Source organism: Mobula birostris, chromosome 1, assembly GCF_030028105.1.
Source record: "Mobula birostris isolate sMobBir1 chromosome 1, sMobBir1.hap1, whole genome shotgun sequence".
Lineage (NCBI taxonomy): Eukaryota > Metazoa > Chordata > Chondrichthyes > Myliobatiformes > Myliobatidae > Mobula > Mobula birostris.
The window spans coordinates 133411934-133431975 of record NC_092370.1 but is presented as its reverse complement, the minus strand read 5'-3'; the positions used below and the strand labels follow the sequence as shown (position 1 = coordinate 133431975).

The window sequence follows — 20042 nt, the reverse complement described above, 5'->3', positions numbered from 1 at the left end:
AAGCACATGCAACTGACGCTATTTAAAAACTGTTTGCTCTGAGCATGGTGAAATGTCTTAACAGCCATGCAGAGCACACAACTGACACTAGTAGAAACTGTTCGACGGCAGTCTTCTGTCCCAATTAAGCAGTATAGAGTTCCAAATAAACAAAAGAATTCCTGGTTATTTTCTCGATTAGTTACTGTTCTTTATTTATCCCAAATAAGTGGCTGCCCCAATTAACTAATGGGCTAATTAACTGGAATCCACTGAATATTTAATTAAATCAAGTAAGTAGTGCAAAAAGGGAGGGAAAAAAGGTGACAGTGTTCATGGGTTCATGGTCGATTCAGAAATCTAATGGTGGAGGAGAAGTTGCTGTTCATGGTATGTTCTGTGTGTGTCTTCAGGCTCCTGTACCTCCTCAATGAGATGAGAACATGTCCTGGGTGATGGGGTTCCTTAATGGTAGATGTCGCCTTCTTGCGATGTCTCATTTTGAAGATGACCTTAATGCTGGGGAGGCTAATGCCCATGGTGAAGCAGGCTGAGTTTTCAACTTTCTGTAGTTTTTTCCGATCCTGTGCTGTGTTCCGTCTGTACCAGACGGTAATGCAACCATTTGGAATGCTTTCCTCCGTATATCTGTAGAAATTTGTGAGTGTCTTTTGTAACATACCCAGTCTCCTAAAACTCCTAATGAACTATAGCAGCTTTTGTAATTGCATCAATATGTTGGATCCAGGATAGATCTTCAGAAATGTTGATATCCAGGAACTTGAAGCTGCTCACCCTTTCCACTGCTGATCTATCGATGAGGACTGGTGTGTGATCCCTTGACTTCCCCTTCTTGAAGTCCACAGTCAACTCCTTCATTCTTCTAAACTTCAGCAAGTACAGGCCCAGAGCCATTAAATGCTCCTCAGACGTCAGCCCTTTCATTTCTGGAATCATTCTCGGTAACCTCCTCTGAACCCTCTCCAGTCTCCGGTGCCTTATCGAGCCTCAGCATTATATCCTTGATTCTAGTGCTGTCAAAATGAATGCTAATAGTTTTTGTAGATTATGGAACTAAAAACATGGAATAAAATATACTGCGTCCGGTGCTCCTGGTGCGGCCTTCTATATATTGGTGAGACCCGACGCAGGCTGGGAGACCGTTTCGCTGAACACCTATGCTCTGTCTGCCAGGGAAAGCAGGATCTCCCAGTGGCCACACATTTTAATTCCACGTCCCATTCCCGTTCTGATATGTCTATCCACGGCCTCCTTTACTGTAAAGATGAAGCCACACTCAGGTTGGAGGAACAACACTTTATATTCCGTCTGGGTAGCCTCCAACCTGATGGCATGAGCATTGACTTCTCCAACTTCCGTTAATGCCCTTCCTCCCCTTCTTACCCCATCCCTTGTTTGTTTGTTTATTTATTTGTTTCCCCCTTTTTTTTCTCTCTTTTTTTTTTCTCCCTCTATCCCTCTCACTATAACTCCTTGCCTGCTCTCCATCTTCCTCTGGGCTCCCCTCCCTCTTTCTTTCTCCCTAGGCTTCCCATCCCATGATCCTCTCCCTTCTCCAGCCTTGTATCCCTTTTGCCAATCACCTGTCTAGCTCTTGGCTCCATCCCTCCCCCTCCTGTCTTCTCCTATCAGTTTGGATCTCCCCCCCCCCTCCACTTTCAAATCTCTTACTATCTCTTCTTTCAGTTAGTCCTGACGAAGGGTCTCGGCCCGAAACGCCAACTGTACCTCTTCCAATAGATGCTGCCTGGCCTGCTGCGTTCCACCAGCATTTTAGGTGTGTTGGTTGAATAAAATAAACATATTACTTGCCTTTTAAATCAAGTCATTTGAATAGGGTCATATTTCGAATAGGAAAAGCAGTGTTGCAAGTCCAGGGATAGGATGAGAGTTCAGATGTGTTTGTGTGTAAATCAAAGCTGAACTAATCTGCAAGGTTGATATTGTTGCTGGTTCTCTGTGGAGTCTGAGGCTAAAGGTGAGTGATTTTTGATTCACTGCAGCATTGCTTGTCAGTCTTTTTGGTACATCGCCCTTTCTATATTGGGTAAAACAGGTAGCAGTCAGTTGTAAACTGAACTTTCAGTAGTGTGAAATATTTGAAAATGCTTCATAATTCTGCAAGCTCATCAGATTCTTAATGACACCACAACTGTGGCAGCATGATTGCCATTCATTCATTCAGAACAGACTCCATGAGTTAGCACTATATCCAATACTGACTTATGACTTCCTAGCAACTGTCCACTGCAAGGAAAATATTCTTTAAATTGAGGTTCTGTGACCACAGTTACTGCTTTGAAAGCTTAGGTGTGGCTATCTTGATAAACTTTAGAGCCATGTCAAGGCAGACCTTGCTGAAGTGATTAGACACTTTAAAGTTAGCAAAGTATGCATGATGGATAAAATAGCATAATTGCTTAGTTGTTTATCTCAATGTGGTGGATGCAAGAATATTAAAACAAAATAGTTTTTAATGATCCTACTTGGTATTGTCTGTAAAATAGTCTGAACTTTTCAACAGCTCATATGCACAAATCCTTCTATTCATTTCTGAAGCACTTTTCCTCAGAACCTAAGTGGTGGTCAACATATCTTTGATGATGAGTGCTGTTTTCCTGCAACAGCACTTCTTATTGATGTGCGCAGTGATGTGGAGGGTTTTATCTGTGATGGACTGGACTGTATTTACTACTTTTTGTCGGCTTTTCCATTCAAGGGCATTCCATATCAGACTGATGCAACATTCAATATGCTCTTCCCTGGACATGTATAGCAGTTTGTTAAAGTTTTAGATGACATGCCAAATTTGCAAACTTGTAAGGAAGGTGCTGCTGTCCTTTTGAAATGGCACTTGTATGCTGGACTGAGGACAGGTTATCTGAAATGATAACACTGAGGAATTTAATGATGCTAAATGCTGACCCTCTCCACCTCTCATTCGCACCCCCCCCCCCCCCGCCAAACCCCCGACAAGAACTGGCCATGGACCTCCATCAGCAAGAAGGTACAGGAGCCTCAGGATCCACACCACCAGGTTCAGGAACAGTTACTACTTTTCAACTTGAACCAGTGGGGATAATTTCACTCAACATCACTCACCCCATCATTGAACTATTCCCACAACCTATGGACTGACTTCTAAGGACCTTTCATCTCATGTTCTCCATATTCATTGCTTATTGATTTATTATCATTATTATTTCTTGCTTTTTGTATTTGCACTGTTTGTTGTATTTTGCACATTGGTCATTTGTCTATCCTGTTGGGCGCAGTCTTTCATTGATTCTGCTGTGTTTCTTGTACTTACTGTGAGTGCCTGTAAGAAAATGAATTTCAGGATTGTATTTGATGACATATGTCTACTTTGATAATCACTTTACTTTGAACTTTGTGTTCATTTTGTAATCTGATGTCATTAACGTAATAAACGTTTGACCATTAAATTGGCACTAATTCTTTTGCAGGTAGTAGGAAGATTGTGATATGTGTACTAGAGCTTTTGACAGAACTGGTGATGCTTATTAGTGATTCAATCTCTGAAGACGTCTGGGATGATGAGAGTCTGACCGGTCGAGAACTGGTATGAGTTTTGTGGGAATACATTTGTCAACAGAACCTTGTATTCTATTAAGAAAAATCTGAATTGGTCTGAACATGTTTACATCTTTGAGCACTCTTAATTTCTCTTTTGCAAATGATTTTAAATTAGTGATGACTTCAGTTTCTCACACAACACAGTGTTTTTATTTGTGTTATTTGCTCCTTGTTGGTATTGGTATTGTGCTGGCACCTTTCTTTCCAAAGCTTTTAAGATTCATCACTGGGAATTGTCTTTGAATTCTTGTTAATAAGTCCTGATGTTGGTTTAAACTAGTGCTGCATGTCCAGAATCAAGTAAGGATTTGAATTTGTGTATCATCTTTCGCAAACTCAGAACATTCCAAAAATGGATTGCATTGCGATTCTGTTTCAATCCTAGGTACTGCGGTGCAGGAAATGAGGTTATCTACATAAACATCTAAGGTTCTGGTATATGTAGGGGAAAAAACAAATGGTTCTGCATTGAATAACAATGGATACCAATAAACTGGGATGGGGTTGAAGAAACTGAGGAAGAGAATATTGTAGCACACCCTGTTCTAAGTCCATAATCTATAAATAACAATGTTATGGATGTTTCTATTCTCACCTTTTAAATTTTCATTGGTTCTGACATATAGAAAGAATTAGTTTTGCTTTTCTGCCAGTATAAAAGATAACTACCCAAATTAAATTTGGCATCAAATCTCACTGGCTGTTATACAAGAAAGGTACCATAATTATTTAGATGTTAACATTTTCAATCACATCTTCTGTATCTCCAGGTGAGTGTTTCAGTTCTAACCAGTAGGGGGAAGCTGTGAATCAGTAATAAATGCAATGTACAGACCATGACATACAAGCAAAACTGCCCTGTTCACTAGCTATATGCATAAATCCTGGAGGATGAGTGCTTATTTTCGCTTTTGCTCTTGTCTTATGAGAATGTATCTTAAAACCTCAGATGCTTGCAACTTTTTGGGAAACTGAGTTCCAAATTTCTACAACCATTAGTCTGAATAAGTCTTAAATCATTCTGTTTGTGAATGATCCATACTAAATTTAAGATAATGTCTCCTTTTCTTGATTTTTCCCACATGCAGATAAGCTTACCTGCGCCAAGATCCTTTTAGCATTTAATCAGAGCGCAAGTTTCTGCAGCCATTCCAAATCTTTATCTTTCTTTTATCTCTGTGCTTTATCTTTCTTCATTTCCATACTTGAATGTGACATTAACTTTTTTGCTTCGTTATGCGTCCACCGTAATCATAAGGTCATCCAAACTTCTTTCCATATGAATTGTATTATGTTTTCAGGAGGTGTAGTGGTCAAAACTGAACACAATACTCTACATTGAGCATGACTAAGACTCTATGCATACTTGTTCCTCATTGCATTTCAGCCTCTTGAAATAAGGTTAATAGAACATGGAATGTAGAATGTAGAACAGTACAGTACAAAACAGGCCTTTCAATGTTGTACTGACCTTTTAACCTTCTCTAAGTTCAATCTAGCTCTTCCCTCCAACATAGCCCTCTATTTTTCTATCATTTATGTGCTTATCTTAGAGTTTCTTAAATGTCCCTTATGAATCTGCCTCTACCAACATCCCTAGCAGTGCGATCCACGTGTCTGCTGCTTTTTGTGTAAAGAACTTAAACCCAGACATTCTCCAACCCCCCACACTGTCTGCCAATCATCTTAAAATTGTGCCCAGTGGTATTAACTGTAAATATTCTTGTAGATCCATAAGCCATGGAACTGTTAAGTATTGATTGTAGCTAAATGAGAGCCACTTCATTGAGCTGAGTAAAGGATGCATGGCATTATAATTGTAAAATTATTTCTTCCCAAAAAGAGAGATTTGCATTTGAAATAATTGGCCGGATAAGGGAGAGACACTTATTAAGAATGCAATTTATTGGTAGATTGGGTAAGATGAAATATGAACAAATGGGCTTCATTGAACCCCATGGGGATTCATGAATGGGAATGATATATTCCCGTTCATGAATCTTTCTTCTGGTACTTTTTACATCACTACACCTATTACAGGGAAGATAATAGCACGTACAGAAGATTGGCTGACTGTCAGGAGGCAAAGAGTGGGAATAAACAGGGTCTTTTCTGATTGGCTGCTGGTGACTCGTGGTATTCTGCATTCTAATGGTGTTCCACAGGGATCAGTGTCGGGACCGTTTCTTTTCACATTATACGTCAATGATTTGGATGACAGAATTAATAGCTTTGTGGCCAAGTTTCTGGATGATACAAGGTAGTTGGAGGGGCAAGTAGTGTTGAGCAAGCAGGTAATCTGCAGGAGAACTTGAGACAGATTTGGGGAATGGGTAAAGAAGTGGTAGATGGAATACAGTACAGGGAAGCATTTGTTTACACACTTTAGTAGAAGGCATAAAAATTTAGACTATTTTCTAAATGGGGAGCAAATTCAGAAATCAGAGGTGCAAAGGGACCCGAGAGTCCTCGTACAGGATTTCCTAAAGATTAACCTGCAAGTTGAGTCGGTGTTAAAGAAGGCAAATGCAATGTTAGCATTCATTTCAAGAGAATGAGAATATCAAAACAAGTATGTAATGCAGAGATTTTACATGGCATTGGTCAGATGGTATTTGGAGTCTTGTGAGTAGTTTTGGGTTCCTTGTCTAAGAAAGGATGTGCAGCCATTGAAGACGGTCCAGAGGAGGTTCATGAGAATGATCCTGGGAATGAAGGTGTCAGCGTAGGAGGGGTGTTTGGCTCTGGGCCTGTACTTGCTGAGTTTAGAAGAAAGAGTTGGGGTGTGGGAAATCTCACTGAGATGTATTGTTTATTGAAGGGCCTAGAGAGAGTGGATGTGAAGAGAATGTTTCCTATAGTTGGGAAGTTTAGAACCAGAAGGCACAGCCTCAGAATAAAGGATGTCCCTTTAGAACAGAGACATGGAGGAATCTGTTTGGCCAGAAAGTAGTGAATCTGGAAGTCTTTACCACAGGCAGCTGTGGAGGCAAGTCATTGAGTATATTTAAAGCGGAGATTGATAGGTTCCTGATGAGAAGGACATCAAAGCTTACTTAGAAAAGGCAGAGGAATGAGGTTTAGAGGGAAAATAAATCAACCATGATGATATGGTAGAACAGGCTCGCTGGTCCGAATGGCCTATTTCCGCTCCTATGTCTTATAGTCATTTTAAATGGTACTGTGTTTTGTACTAAATATTTATTTTGCAATTTCTGTTCTCAGCATGCAACAATGACTATTATTAAATCTTTAGTTAAGGTAAAGAAGCCAAAACAATTGCTGTATCAGTTAACCACTGTTATGGTTTAGGGTACTTCAAATGAGTAAGTCTAATGCTTTTCATTTTACTGTTTTTATTTACAGAAGGAGAGTCTGATAGGATCATTGGATGCTTTAGGGGAAGTTCTTGCTTATCATAATACCAGCATTGCTGTAGAACAACAAGAAGCGGCTATTGTGCACCACCGATTAGCGTTTATTAGTATTGCGCTATTCTCTGTGCGTTTTCTGCAAGTAGTCCTCCCTGTAGAGAAGGTGAGCTGATGCATTTGTACCTGTTCACTTCCACAAGATTTCATTTGGATCTTGTGCACAATCAAATGTAAGTTTGCAGCTCTCTGCATATTTTTATGTATGTTAAAGGACAATTAAGATTAGCTTTGTCACATGTACATTGAAATATACATGAAGTGTGTTGTTTACCCCAAGAGCAGTGTTGGGCAGCCCACAAGTGTTGCCACGCTTATGGTACCAACATAGCATGCCTATAGCTCACTAACCTTAACCTGTAGGTCTTTGGAATGTGGGATGAAGATGGAACAGCCAGAGGAAGCCCATGCAGTCATGGGGAGAAAGTACAAACTCTTGACAAGTAGCAGCAGGAATTGACCCTGATTCACGGTCATTAAAGCGATGTGCTAATCTCTATGCTACTGTAAGTGTAATGATAGGTACTGATAGGTCTGTAATTACTCCTTGTTTCTGTGTGCACATGTAATTGTAATTCATATGCAATTTTCCATTTCTCTTTTCTAAAGTTTTTTAAACTTGCTTTTCATTGTGCAGTGTCTGACAAGACAGTGCGGTGATATATCTAGGAACGTGTATAGAAAATGGCCAACTGAGCAAGGTATCTTCAACTGATGAAAACTCTGAAGAGCATTTGCTTGTTAATATTGATAAGCTACTTCCTTTGATGGTTACACAATTGTGATGTAATTTACAGTGATTATATGAAAAAAGCAGTGTGTATTTCCTGTTTTGGATAGGATATGAGATTAAATGTTGGCTTCTTTAAGTTCAGAAACTTCCCTTTTGCGCAAACCTTTTCAAATAGTGATTGAAATTGTGAACAGTTTCTTAGAAAGAAGCCAAACAAAGTCAAATCAAAAAACATTGCAGAACATCACTTGCTGTAGAAATTAGATTTTGAAACAATTTGCAATCCTCATAGGGCTTTTGTATTCACTCTGAAATTCCATTAAGTTGTTAATGGGCTGAATGCTTGCGCTTCACTCTCGACAATGGAGTCATCAACTAGATGATTCAAGGCTCGCCTTTGATACTGAGAATTACAGCATCATCATAGGGGTTTTACGAAATATTGCCTTAATCAAAAATCATGATCAGTATTTATAAACAAGTTCTTCAGCCCGGTGATTCTGTGCTAAGTGTCTGCACCAATTTATATTCGTCTGCACCTACTATATTATTCTCCACACATACCCTTCAATTTAACCCTGATTCTACCAGTTGCGTACAGAGCGTGGACAAACTACAGTAGCCAATTAACCAAAGAATCCACTTGAGAATCTGCATGCTTTTGGAGGTATGAAGCACCAGGAGGAAACAAACCCACATGGTCACAGGGAGACCACACAGACCCCCCCCCCCCCCCCCCCCACAAACACCAGAGAACAGGATTGAAACCAGTGACTGGAACTGAGACAGTAGCCTTGCTGGCTATATCTTTATGCTACTCTAGCTTGTTGAATGGAATCTCCGAAATGTTTAAAGTGACAATGTGATGTCTCCAGTGAATTTTAGTGATAAATGAGGCTTAAAGTTTAAATTGTGCTCGTTTTCTTCCCTGGTTACCTTTGGGGATCAAGCAATCTAAATAGGACCATTAATCTGTCAGAATAACTGGAGCATTGACCTTGTGCATCCCTTGTGTAGGCTCTGTCTGAGTTTCTCAGTTTGAATATCACTGATCTCATTGAACCTGATGTATTTTTCTGTTTGATGCTGTAATTCATGAGTATTTATAAAGTGGAGAGAAAAACTACAGAGTAATTACTATTCAGCATACTCCTATTTTTTTTAAATGTATGTGGTTGCAAAAAATAAATGTATATAAAACATACTACTGTTGAATTTTCTATCCTGAGTGCACCCAGCTATTTTGTAAGTCCTTCTTTGTTACAGTGCCATTGAAGTACTGCACAGAGAAAGGCCCTTTGGCCCATCTAGCCCATGACAAACCATTTACACTGCCTACTTTCATTGACATACATAGCTCTCTAGACCCCTACCATCCATGTTCCTATCCAAACTTCTCTCAAATGCTGTAGTCGGGCTTGCATGCACTGGCTGCTAGAGGGGAACATGAAGTTTCCCCTCGTTCCTCTTAAGCTTTTCACCCTTCACCCACTCAAATTCAGTGGAAAAAGTCTGCTTGTGTTTTCCCTATCTTTACCCCTCATAATTTTGTATACCTCTATCAAATCTTCCCTCAGTCTTCTGCGTTCCAAGGAATAAAGTCCTTTGTGTAAGTTCCGCTTGGTAGTTTTGTGATGCCCACTGTTAGGGGAGCCTTCACGTATTCTGAAGTGGCTCCAATCATTATGATTTCCGTTCTAACTAGTATTGAAAATAATAGAGCCATCTGATTTTGGGGTGATGAAATTAGTTGGGTGCGTATGGTCTTATGAAGGCATCTTCATCTGTGACTAAACTGTATGGTTAAATTAATTGGTACAGATGTTATACTGCTACTCATTCATGCAGGAGTTGTTCCTAGATCGTTGTTGATGTAGGAACCATGGCAGAGGAACATTATTCTCTACAAAAATAAGGTTAAAACATCCAGACCTACGAATAGGATATTCTGTCTGATATCAGAAGACCCAAAATGCAATCAAGCTTTATACAGTGCGGTGCCTGCTATGCATTTTTATCAGTTCCTGGAATTAAAATGTGAGGAAGGAATTGAACTTGGAATAATTTTCAATAATTATTCAATAAACATTCAACAAAGAGCCTTTTTTTAATGCTTTCTCCTGATTCACTCTTAGCATAATTAGTATCACAGGGTCATTTATTTGGTCCATAGCCTTTTGTGCCTTGGAGGATTATGTCATGTCTACCACTATGTCATGCATTGTTGGACATTTAATCAAGAAGATTTCTTTCACACTCTAGGTTTCAATCAAAAATTAATGTTACCACTCTGACTTACAAAAATATCTGCTCAGTTACTTAGAAAAAAAAATGAGATATGACATGATAGTCTGATTAGCGCCATGCATTACAGCGCCAGGGGGTTCAATTCCCTCTGCTGTCTGTACATTTCTCCTGTGACCACATGGGTTTCTTCCAGGTGTTCCAGATCCCTCCCACGTTCCAAAGAATCAGAGCAAGAAGGCCGCGAGTAAATGGCTGATTTTCGGAGCCAAGGCAGTTTTTACCACTCGGGGCAAAAGAGAGGCAAGACTGTGCAGGCGTGTGACATCAGCCAGTAGAGCGTGAAAGGTTTAAAAAGACAGGGAATCTTCAACGGTTTTTGATTTGGAGCAAGAAGGCTGCAAGTGAATAGCTGATTTTCGGAGCCATGGTGGTTTTTACCGCTCCGGGGTAAAAGAGAGGCAAGACTGCGCAGGCGCGTGACGTCAACCAGTACAGCACGAAAGGTTTAAAAAGAAGACCGTCATATCCAGCGGGCAGCATTCGGAGCGGGCAGCGGAGTGAGAGGCAGCAGAGTGATAGGGCTTTGGCTCAACGGGCTTAGGCACTAACGGGACGAGGTGAGGTAGGTTTACTGTTGTTATTTGCGGAAAGGAGGAAGTATGTGTGTGAGGCCAGTTTTCTCTGCTCGGTGTCAGATGTGGGAGGTCCTGGAGTCTCCCAGCCTCCCAGATGGCCATATCTGCACCAGGTGTATTGAGCTGCAGTTCCTAAGGGACTGAGTTAGGGAACTGAAGATGCAGCTTGATGACCTTCGCCTGGTCAGGGATAGAAAGGAGTTATAGTCAGGTGGTCACACCGGGGCCACGGGAGATAGGCAAGTGGGTCACAGTCAGGAGGGGGAAGGGGAAGAGTCAGGTACTAGAGAGTACCCGTGTGGCTGTACCCCTTGACAATAAATACTCCTGTTTGAGTACTTTTGCGGGGACAGCCTACCTGGAGAAAGCAACAGTGGCCGTGCCTCTGGCACAGAGTCTGGCCCTGTGGCTCAGAAGGGTAGGGAAAGGAAGAGGAAGGCAGTAGTGATAGGGAACTCTGTAGTTAGGGGGTCAGACAGGTGATTCAGTGGATGCAGGAAAGAAACTGGGATGGTAGTTTGCCTCCCACGTGCCAGGGGCCGGGATGTTTCAGATTGCGTTCAAGATATCCTGCAGTGGGAGGGAGAACAGCCAGGGGTTGTAGTACATATTGGTACCAATGACATCTCGGGATTACTCTCTGTGCCATGTGATAGTGAGAATAGGAATAGAATGTGGTGGAGGACAAATGCGTGGCTGAGGGATTGGAGCAGGGGGCAGGGATTCAGATTTCTGGATCATTGGGACCTGTACAAAAAGGACGGGTTGCACTTGAATCCCAGGGGGACCAATATCCTGGTGGGGAGGTTTGCTAAGGCTACTGGGGAGAGTTTAAACTAGAATTGTGGGGGGTGGGAACCGAACTGAAGAGACAGGGGAAGAGGAGGTTGGCTCACAAATAGAGAAAGCTTGTAGACAGTGCGAGAGGGAGGATAGGCAGGTGATAGAGAATGGACGCGCTCAGACCGAAGTTTTGAGATGCGTCTTTTTTAACGCAAGGAGTGTTGTGAACAAAGCGGATGAGCTTAGAGCGTGGATCAGTGCTTGGAGGTATGATGTGGTGGCTATTACAGAGACTTGGATGGCTCAGGAACAGGAATAGTTACTTCAAGTGCTGGGTTTCAGATGTTTCAAGAAAGGACAGGGAGGGAGGCAAAAGAGGTGGGGGCGTGGCGCTTGGTCAGAGACAGTGTCACGGCTCCAGAAAAGGTGGACGCTATGGAGGGATTGTATACAGGGTCTCTGTGGGTGGAGGTTAGGAACAGGAAAGGGTCAATAACTTTACCGGGTGTTTTTTATAGACCACCCAATAATAACAGGGATATCGAGGAGCAGATAGGGAAGCAGATCCTGGAAAGGTGTAATAATAACAGAGTTGTCAGGATGGGAGATTTAATTTCCCAAATATTGATTGGCATCTCCCTAGAGCAAGGAGTTTAGATGGGGTGGAGTTTGTTAGGTGTGTTCAGGAAGCTTTCTTGACGCAATATATAGATAAGCCTACAAGAAGAGAGGCTGTACTTGATTTGGTTTTGGGAAATGAACCTGGTCAGGTGTCAGATCTCTCAGTGGGAGAGCATTTTGGAGATAGTGATCATAATTCTATCTCCTTTTACAATAGCATTGTAAAGAGATGGGAACAGACAAGTTCGAAAAGCGTTTAATTGGAGTAAGGGGAATTATGAGGCTATCAGGCAGGAAATTGGAAGCTTAAATTGGAAACAGATGTTCTCAGGGAAAAGTACGGAAGAAATGTGGCAAATGCTCAGGGGATATTTGTGTGGAGTTCTGCATAGGTACGTTCCAATGAGAGGGAAGTTATGGTAGGGTACAGGAACCGTGGTGTACAAAGGTTGTAATAAATCTTGTCAAGAAGAAAAGAAAAGCTTACAAAAGGTTCAGAGAGCTAGGTAATGTTAGAGAACTAGAAGATTATAAGGCTAATAGGAAGGAGCTTAAGAAGGAAATTAGGAGAGCCAGAAGGGGTATGAGAAGGCCGTGGCAGGCAGGATTAAGGAAGACCCCAAGGCATTCTAGAAGTATGTGAAGAGCAAGAAGATAAGACATGAAAGAATAGGACCTATCAAATGTGACAGTGGGGAAAGTATGTATAGAACCGGAGGAAATAGCAGAAGTACTTAATGAGTACTTTACTTCAGTAGTCACTATGGAAAAGGATCTTGGTGATTGTAGTGGTGACTTGCAGCAGACTGAAAAGCTTGAGCATGTAGATATTAAGAAAGAGGATGTGCTGGAGCTTTTGGAAAGCATCAAGTTGGATAAGTCGTGGGGACTGGATGAGGTGTACCCCAAGGTACTGTGGGAGGTGAGGGAGGAGATTGCTGAGCCTCTGGCAATGATCTTTGCATCATCAATGGGGACAGGAGAGGTTCCGGAGGCTTGGGGGGTTGCGGATGTTGCTCCTTTATTCAAGAAAGAGAGTAGAGATAGCCCAGGAAATTATAGACCAGTGAGTCTTACCTCAGTGGTTGGTAAGTTAATGGAGAAGATCCTGAGAGGCAGGATTTATGAGTATTTTGGAAAGGTATAATATGATTAGGAATAGTCTGCATGGCTTTGTCAAGGGCAGGTCGTGCCTTATGAGCCTGACTGAATTTTTTGAGGATGTGACTGAACACGTTGATGAAGGAAGAGCAGTAGATGGATTTCAGCGAGGCATTTGATAAGGTACCCCATGCAAGGCTTATTGAGAAAGTAAGGAGGCATGGGATCCAAGGGGACATTGCTTTGTGGATCCAGAACTGGCTAGCCTACAGAACAGAAGGCAAAGAGTGGTTGTAGATGGGTCATATTCTGCATGGAGGTTGGTCACCAGTGGGGTGCCTCGGGGATCTGTTCTGGGACCCTTACTCTTCGTGATTTTTATAAATGACCTGGATGAGGAAGTGGAAGGATGGGTTAGTAAGTTTGCTGATGACATAAAGGTTGGAGGTGTTGTGGATAGACTGGAGGGCTATCAGAGGTTACGGCAGGATATTGATAGGATGCAAAACTGGGCTGAGTAGTGGTAGATGGAGTTCAACCCAGGTTAGTGTGAAGTGATGTGATTCATCTTGGTAGGTCAAATATGATGGCAGAATATAGTATTAATGGTAAGACTCTTGGTAGTGTGGAAGATCAGAGGGATCTTGGGGTCCAAATCCAAAGGACACTCAAAGCAACTGCGCAGGTTGACTCTGTGGTTAAGAAGGCGTACGAATTATTGGCCTTCATCAATTGTGAAATTGAATTTAGGAGCCAAGAGGTAATGTTGCAGCTATTTAGGACCCTGGTCAAACCCCACTTGGAGTACTGTGCTCAGTTCTGGTCACCTCACTACAGGAAGGATGTGGAAGCCATAGAAAGAGTGCAGAGGTTATTTACAAGGATGTTGCCTGGATTGGGGAGCATGCCTTATGAGAATAGGTTGAGTGAACTTGGCCTTTTCTCCTTGGAGCGACGGAGGATAAGAGCTGATAGAGGTGTATAAGAGGAGGAGAGGCATTGATCGTGTGGATAGTCAGAGGCTTTTTCCCAGGGCTGAAATGGTTGCCACAAGACGACGCAGGTTTAAGGTGCTGGGGAGTAGGTACAGAGGAGATGTCAGGGGTAAGTTTTTTACTCAGAGTGGTGAGTGCATGTAATGGGCTGCTGGCAACGGTGGTGGAGGCGGATACGATAGGGTCTTTTAAGAGACTTTTGGATAGGTACATGGAGCTTAGAAAAATAGAGGTATATAGGTAACCTTTTTAATTTCTAAGGTAGGGACATGTTTGGTACAACTTTGTGGGCCGAAGGGCCTGTATTGTGCTGTAGGTTTTCTGTTTCGATGTGGGTTAGGGTTACTAAATTGTGGGCATGCTTTGTTGGCGGTGGAAGCATAGTGACACTTGCAAGCAGCCCCCAGCACGGCCTTGCACTATGTTGACTTGGTAAAAATAACGCTCTTCACTATATATTTCTATGTACATGTGACAAATAAAGCTAATTTCTAATCTCAAACACAAATACCAGATCATATGTAGTAGATCTGTTTCAGGGGAATTGATTCACAAGCTATAACCAATTTGTCAGCATAAAGTGTTACTTCCACTTACCTGGTTTAATGATTGAACTACTGCAGCAAGAGGTGATTGTGAACTAGTAATCATGGTAAACCACCACTTCCCCAAACCCCAGTGTTCTTACCTCCATGTTGAAGATTATTTTGGGTTGAAGTCCTGAAAGGCATCATTGAAACTGGTGCTCTCTAGCACCTTGCATTTGGTTAGTGCACAATGAATGGTGAGTAAAGTCAGGGTCACAGGTTATCCCCATGGTCATACTCCAATTACACATGGGACAATTAGTGTTTGTAGTGTTTTTTCCTTCTGGGCATCACAATCCAGTATAAGGGTAGCATTTGAAATATTTATTTCTCCGTGTACTTTCCAAGACAGGTCATTGGCAGACTGAGCTTTGCTCATTGTCTTTAGCTCCCAAGGCTAAAGAGAGAATAATCACTTTGATCCTTCACAAAGTCTGAACTAGGCAGCTCAATTGCCTTCATATTTTGTGAAATTGACCATAGCAATCTCTTCAGAGGGTAGATGTGAAGCACCTCATTAATAAACTTTAAATAGCAATTCAAGTCTCTAAATTACAAATGTACTATGTAATATTCTTCTTGAAATGATTCTGTTAATGACTTAAAGTTATAAACACAAGAGATTCTGCAAATGCTGGATATCCAGAGTAGTGCACACAAAATGCTGGAAGAACTCAGCAGGACAGGACATCTAACTTGGAGTTTTTTTTTTATTTAGGCTAGTGAAGTTCTGCCAGAGAGCATAGGGAACGCACTTTATCTTCTGTCTCTGGATGTCCCATTCCGTTTGAGCTATTTCAGCATTCATGAGTCCATCACTGTCTACTTAGAGAAGGTCAGCTTGCAGAGCTATAATATGTACAAGAGAGCCACAGAGGTAGCACACTCAATGGAGTATGCATGTTCTTTTATCAAGGATGTTGAAGCAAAGGTATGTATACATTCTGTTTTATTTATTAGTTCTGAAACTAGGGAATAAATATTGGTTGATTTTGACTGTTTTCCTTTTTTTTTTCCAAAGAGCAATTGGCAGTTCTGTTTTCATACAGCAAGTCAGTAGTTAAATTGTTTTGTGGACCAAATTGCTTAAAAGAGTGAATCAATTTATACAGTCAGAGCAGTATATCACTTATATGTGCAGTTCTGTTGTCATAAATGGTTTATAATATGAATACATCTTCTTAATTCAAAATAATATTAATTTGCATTTATAATATTTTAAAGCTTCTTATTTTAATTGAGAAATATTAGTCCTCTTGTAATAAATATGATTACTTATGGGAACTGATACATGAAAGATGTTCTGAGACATCTTTTATTGTAAAGTTGTCAGACTACAGAGATATAGGTGAGAGCATTTCCATGTTGAGTTTCAAAGGTTCTGTCTGAACCTCCATTAAAAGTGAGTATCAAATTTAAAAAGAACCAAGTATTTCAGTGTGAAACAAGTCTCCATGAAACAGATATTTTTATTTCATCAGATTTTGCCAGAATTGTTTTAGATTTTGTTTTTTAATCAAAATCATTATTTGTAATTTTAATTGTGATTCCAAATTCTAAAATATGTCAACACATTAGATTCATGACCCATTAAAAATCTGTATCATGTATTTTCTGACCTATTTTACTAATTATACAAACCAATATGCACCATAGTACATCTCTTTAAAGTAAGAAACTCTTAAGTACCATTGAAGAGACCTTAAATTGTCATCATTGTCACAGCCATGCGGAAATAACACAGCTTTATTTCTGGGAATTGGAGCATTAATGTGGCAATAATTTCTATTTATCTTTCATAGTTGAATAACAGTGATAATCCTGCAATTCTTCTCCCACAATCTAAAGATAGCACTTGATATACTTGTTTATATTAAACTAGGTTAATACTTGTGGATAACTTCACTCACCTCAACACTGATCTGATCCCTGAACACAACCTGTGGACTTACTTTCCAGGAGTCTTCAACTCTTGTTCTCAATATAATTAGTTTATTTATCTGTTATGTAGCTATCTATTGATTATTAGCTTTTTAGTGTTTGCACAGTTTGTTTTCTTTTGCACTTTGTTTGATTGTCAGTCCTTGTGTGTAGCTTTGTTCTACTGTGAATTACTGCAAGAAAATGAATCTCAGGTTAGTATATGGTGATCTACTGTATACTTTGATAATAAATTTACTCTGAACTTTGCGGTTTTGCATGTAATATTTGGAAAGAGAAAAGCATGTTCTCAGCCTAATTGAATTATCCTTCTTGCAGAGTGAACGGGATCTGATGGAATTGATTGAGTTAGCAGATCAGGCTGTGCTCAGCCTTCCCTACCATCAACAGCTACAGCTGGTCCAGAAGTTTATTGACATCTGCTCAGAAATGTAAAGAGGATGTTTCATATTATATTTAAATCTTCTAATAAATATAAATACAGAATATTCTTCTTATGCAATCTCTTGGCCTTGAAGATCCTATGCTTCCATTGTAATAGTGTGGGTTCTGAGATGCGAATTTGTGACTCCAAGGTGCAGACACAGGTGGGGGCAGAAATACTTAAGAGGACAGGCTGATTATTGTCAATTGGTGACAAGATTGTTTGCCATTTATTAAGCTTGAACTTGGTTTTGTTGGAAGCTAAAGGTACTAGTCATGGTGAGAATGGAATGCTGAATTAACCTGTCGTGTCAGTTCTCCATCCCACTTTCATTTTACATTGTCTTTTCATTTTACATTGTTCCATCCAAACCTGTAACGTTAATTCAGCTTTTTCTCTTTCCACTGATGTTGTCTGGGTATTTCCAGCACCTGCAGAAGTCTGTCTCTCAGAGCTCCAGCACTGTTATTTTTTTTCCTCTCCTCTATCCTCCATCTTCTCCTTGCATCATTTGCACTTAGTATGCCTTCACCAGCCCCTCACAGCCTGCATTCCCAGAGCTTGGGTTATCTGGTCTGTCTTGCTCTTCACTCTTGCACAGATGTTTCCTTTGTTCTCACCATCCATTTTTCCTTGCACATCAAGCTGTGCTTGTTTTTTAAAATTCTATTGGAAGGTTGTGGACTGGAAACATGAACTCTTTTTGTCTCTTAAGATGCTATGGGTCCTGCAGAATATTTCTAACATGCTTCTTGTACATAATAAAGTGGCTACTGAGTGCATGTTTGTATCTTCTGCTGCAGCAGTCCATCTATTTCAAGGTTCGAAGTGTTGTTTAGAGATGCTCTTCTGTTACAATGCGTGGTTATTGAATTACTGTTGCCTTCCTGTTAGCATGAACCAATATGGCCATTCTCCTCTGACCTCTCGTTAACAAGATGTTTTAACCCATTGATTTTTTTTATTGCTTTTTACACCATTCTCTGTAACCTCTAGAGCAGGGGTTCCCAATCTTGGGTCCATGGGCTCCTTGATTAATTGTAAGGGCCCATGACATAAAAAAAAAATTAGGAACCCTTGCTCTAGAAACTGTTGTGTGAAAACCCCAGGAGATCAGCAATTTGTGAGATACTCAAATCACCCTGTGTGACAACAACGATTATTCTATGGTTAAAGTCACTTAGATCATAATTCTTCCCCATTCTGATGTTTGGTCTGAACAACAACTAAACCTCTTGACCATGTCTGCATGTTTTTATGATTGTGTTGCTTCCACATGATTGGCTGATTAAATAATTGCATAATAAGCAATTATGCAGGTGTACCTAATAAAGTGGCCATTGAGTGTATATCCCATTTTCAACACAAACAACAGGAATTCTGCAGATGCTGGAAATTCAAGCAACACACATAAAAGTTGCTGGTGAATGCAGCAGGCCAGGCAGCACCTCTTCCTTGAGATGCTGCCTGGCCTGCTGCGTTCACCAGCAACTTTTACGTGTGTTGCTATCCCATTTTCAAGCCCACTAGATTTCACATGTCAAATGGCTGCATTCTGCACCCAAGTAGTTGTTTGATTAATTCTGCCTCCAGTTTGCTATTGGCAAGAAAACCATAATATATCAGATTTTCCCTATAAGTTCCAAACAGAATCAGGTTTATTATCACAGACATACCATATGACATGAAATTTGTTATTTTGTGATGGCAGCAGTGTTGAGCAATGACATTAAAATCTATCAATTACTAAAATAAAGCAAAAAAAGGGAATAATAAAGGTATGTGCTGATGACGAAGGGGAAGAAGTTGTTCCTAAATCATTGAAGTTTGGTCTTCAGGCTCCTCCTGTACCCTTCTCCCTGATGAGAGTAGTAAGAGACATATGCTGGATAGTGAAGGGCCTTAATGATGGATGCAACACACACAAAATACTGGAGGAACTGAGCAGGCCAGGCAGCATCTATGGAAAAGAGTACAATCAACGTTTTGAGCCATGACCCTTCAGCAGGACAGACCTGCTGAAGGGTCTTGGCCTGAAATATCAACTGTACTCTTTTCCATAGATGCTGTCTGGCCTGCTGAGTTCCTCCATGTCAACTGTACTCTTTTTCATTGATGCTGCCTGTCCTGCTGAGTTCCTCCAGCATTTTCAAAGTTGCTGGTGAACGCAGCAGGTCAGGCAGCATCTCGAGGAAGAGGTACAGTCAACGTTTCAGGCCAGGACCCTTCGTCAGGACAAAGGGTCCCGACCTGAAACGTTGACTACCTCTTCCTGGAGATGCTGCCTGACCTGCTGTGTTCACTAGCAACTTTGATGTGTGTTGCTTGAATTTCCAGCATCTGCAGAATTCCTCGTATTTGCATCCTCTAGCATTTTGTGTGTGTTGCTTGGATTTCCGGCATTTGCAGATTTTCTCTTCTTAAAGATGGATGATGCTTTTTTAAGTCACCACCTCTTGAATATGTCCTTGATGATGGCGTGGGCTGCCCCATTTCAAAACTGGCCAAGTCTACATCCCTCTGCAGCTTCTTTTGATCCAAATACATTGGCGGCTCCATACCAAGCTGTTACTGTAAATCTATCACTATAAAGATTCTTAGACCATAGTCCCGGGAGATTATTACAAAATTTTGTATGACTATTATGTGATTTCCTAGTATAGTAAGATGGACACTTGACCTCACAGTTTTCCTCATTATGACCTTGCACCTTATTGTTTACCTGCACTGCACTTTCTCTGTAGGTATTACAGTTTATTCTGCATTGTTATTGTTTACCTTGTTAAACCTCAATGCACTGTGTAATGATTTCATCTAATATGAACAGTATGCAAGACCAAGCTTTTCACTATCTCAATACATCTGACAATAACAAACCAATGCCAATTACAATTCTGCCTGAAGGAGTGCCACTTCAAAATAGTGTTACATGTTCCTCTACGTAATT

The 20042-nt window shown here is 40.8% G+C and overlaps 1 protein-coding gene across 5 annotated transcripts in view; it reads left to right on the top strand.

Annotated features, from left to right (window-relative positions):
- rttn (rotatin) overlaps positions 1-20042 on the top strand; it is a 255727-nt gene that overhangs the window by 51669 nt on the left and 184016 nt on the right. For all 5 annotated transcript variants that reach the window (XM_072262511.1, XM_072262520.1, XM_072262502.1 and 2 more), the window contains 4 exons: positions 3468-3583; positions 6964-7134; positions 15449-15661; positions 16990-17102. In XM_072262511.1, the coding sequence (XP_072118612.1) occupies positions 3468-3583; positions 6964-7134; positions 15449-15661; positions 16990-17102 (613 nt within the window). The remainder of the gene's footprint in view (positions 1-3467; positions 3584-6963; positions 7135-15448; positions 15662-16989; positions 17103-20042) is intronic.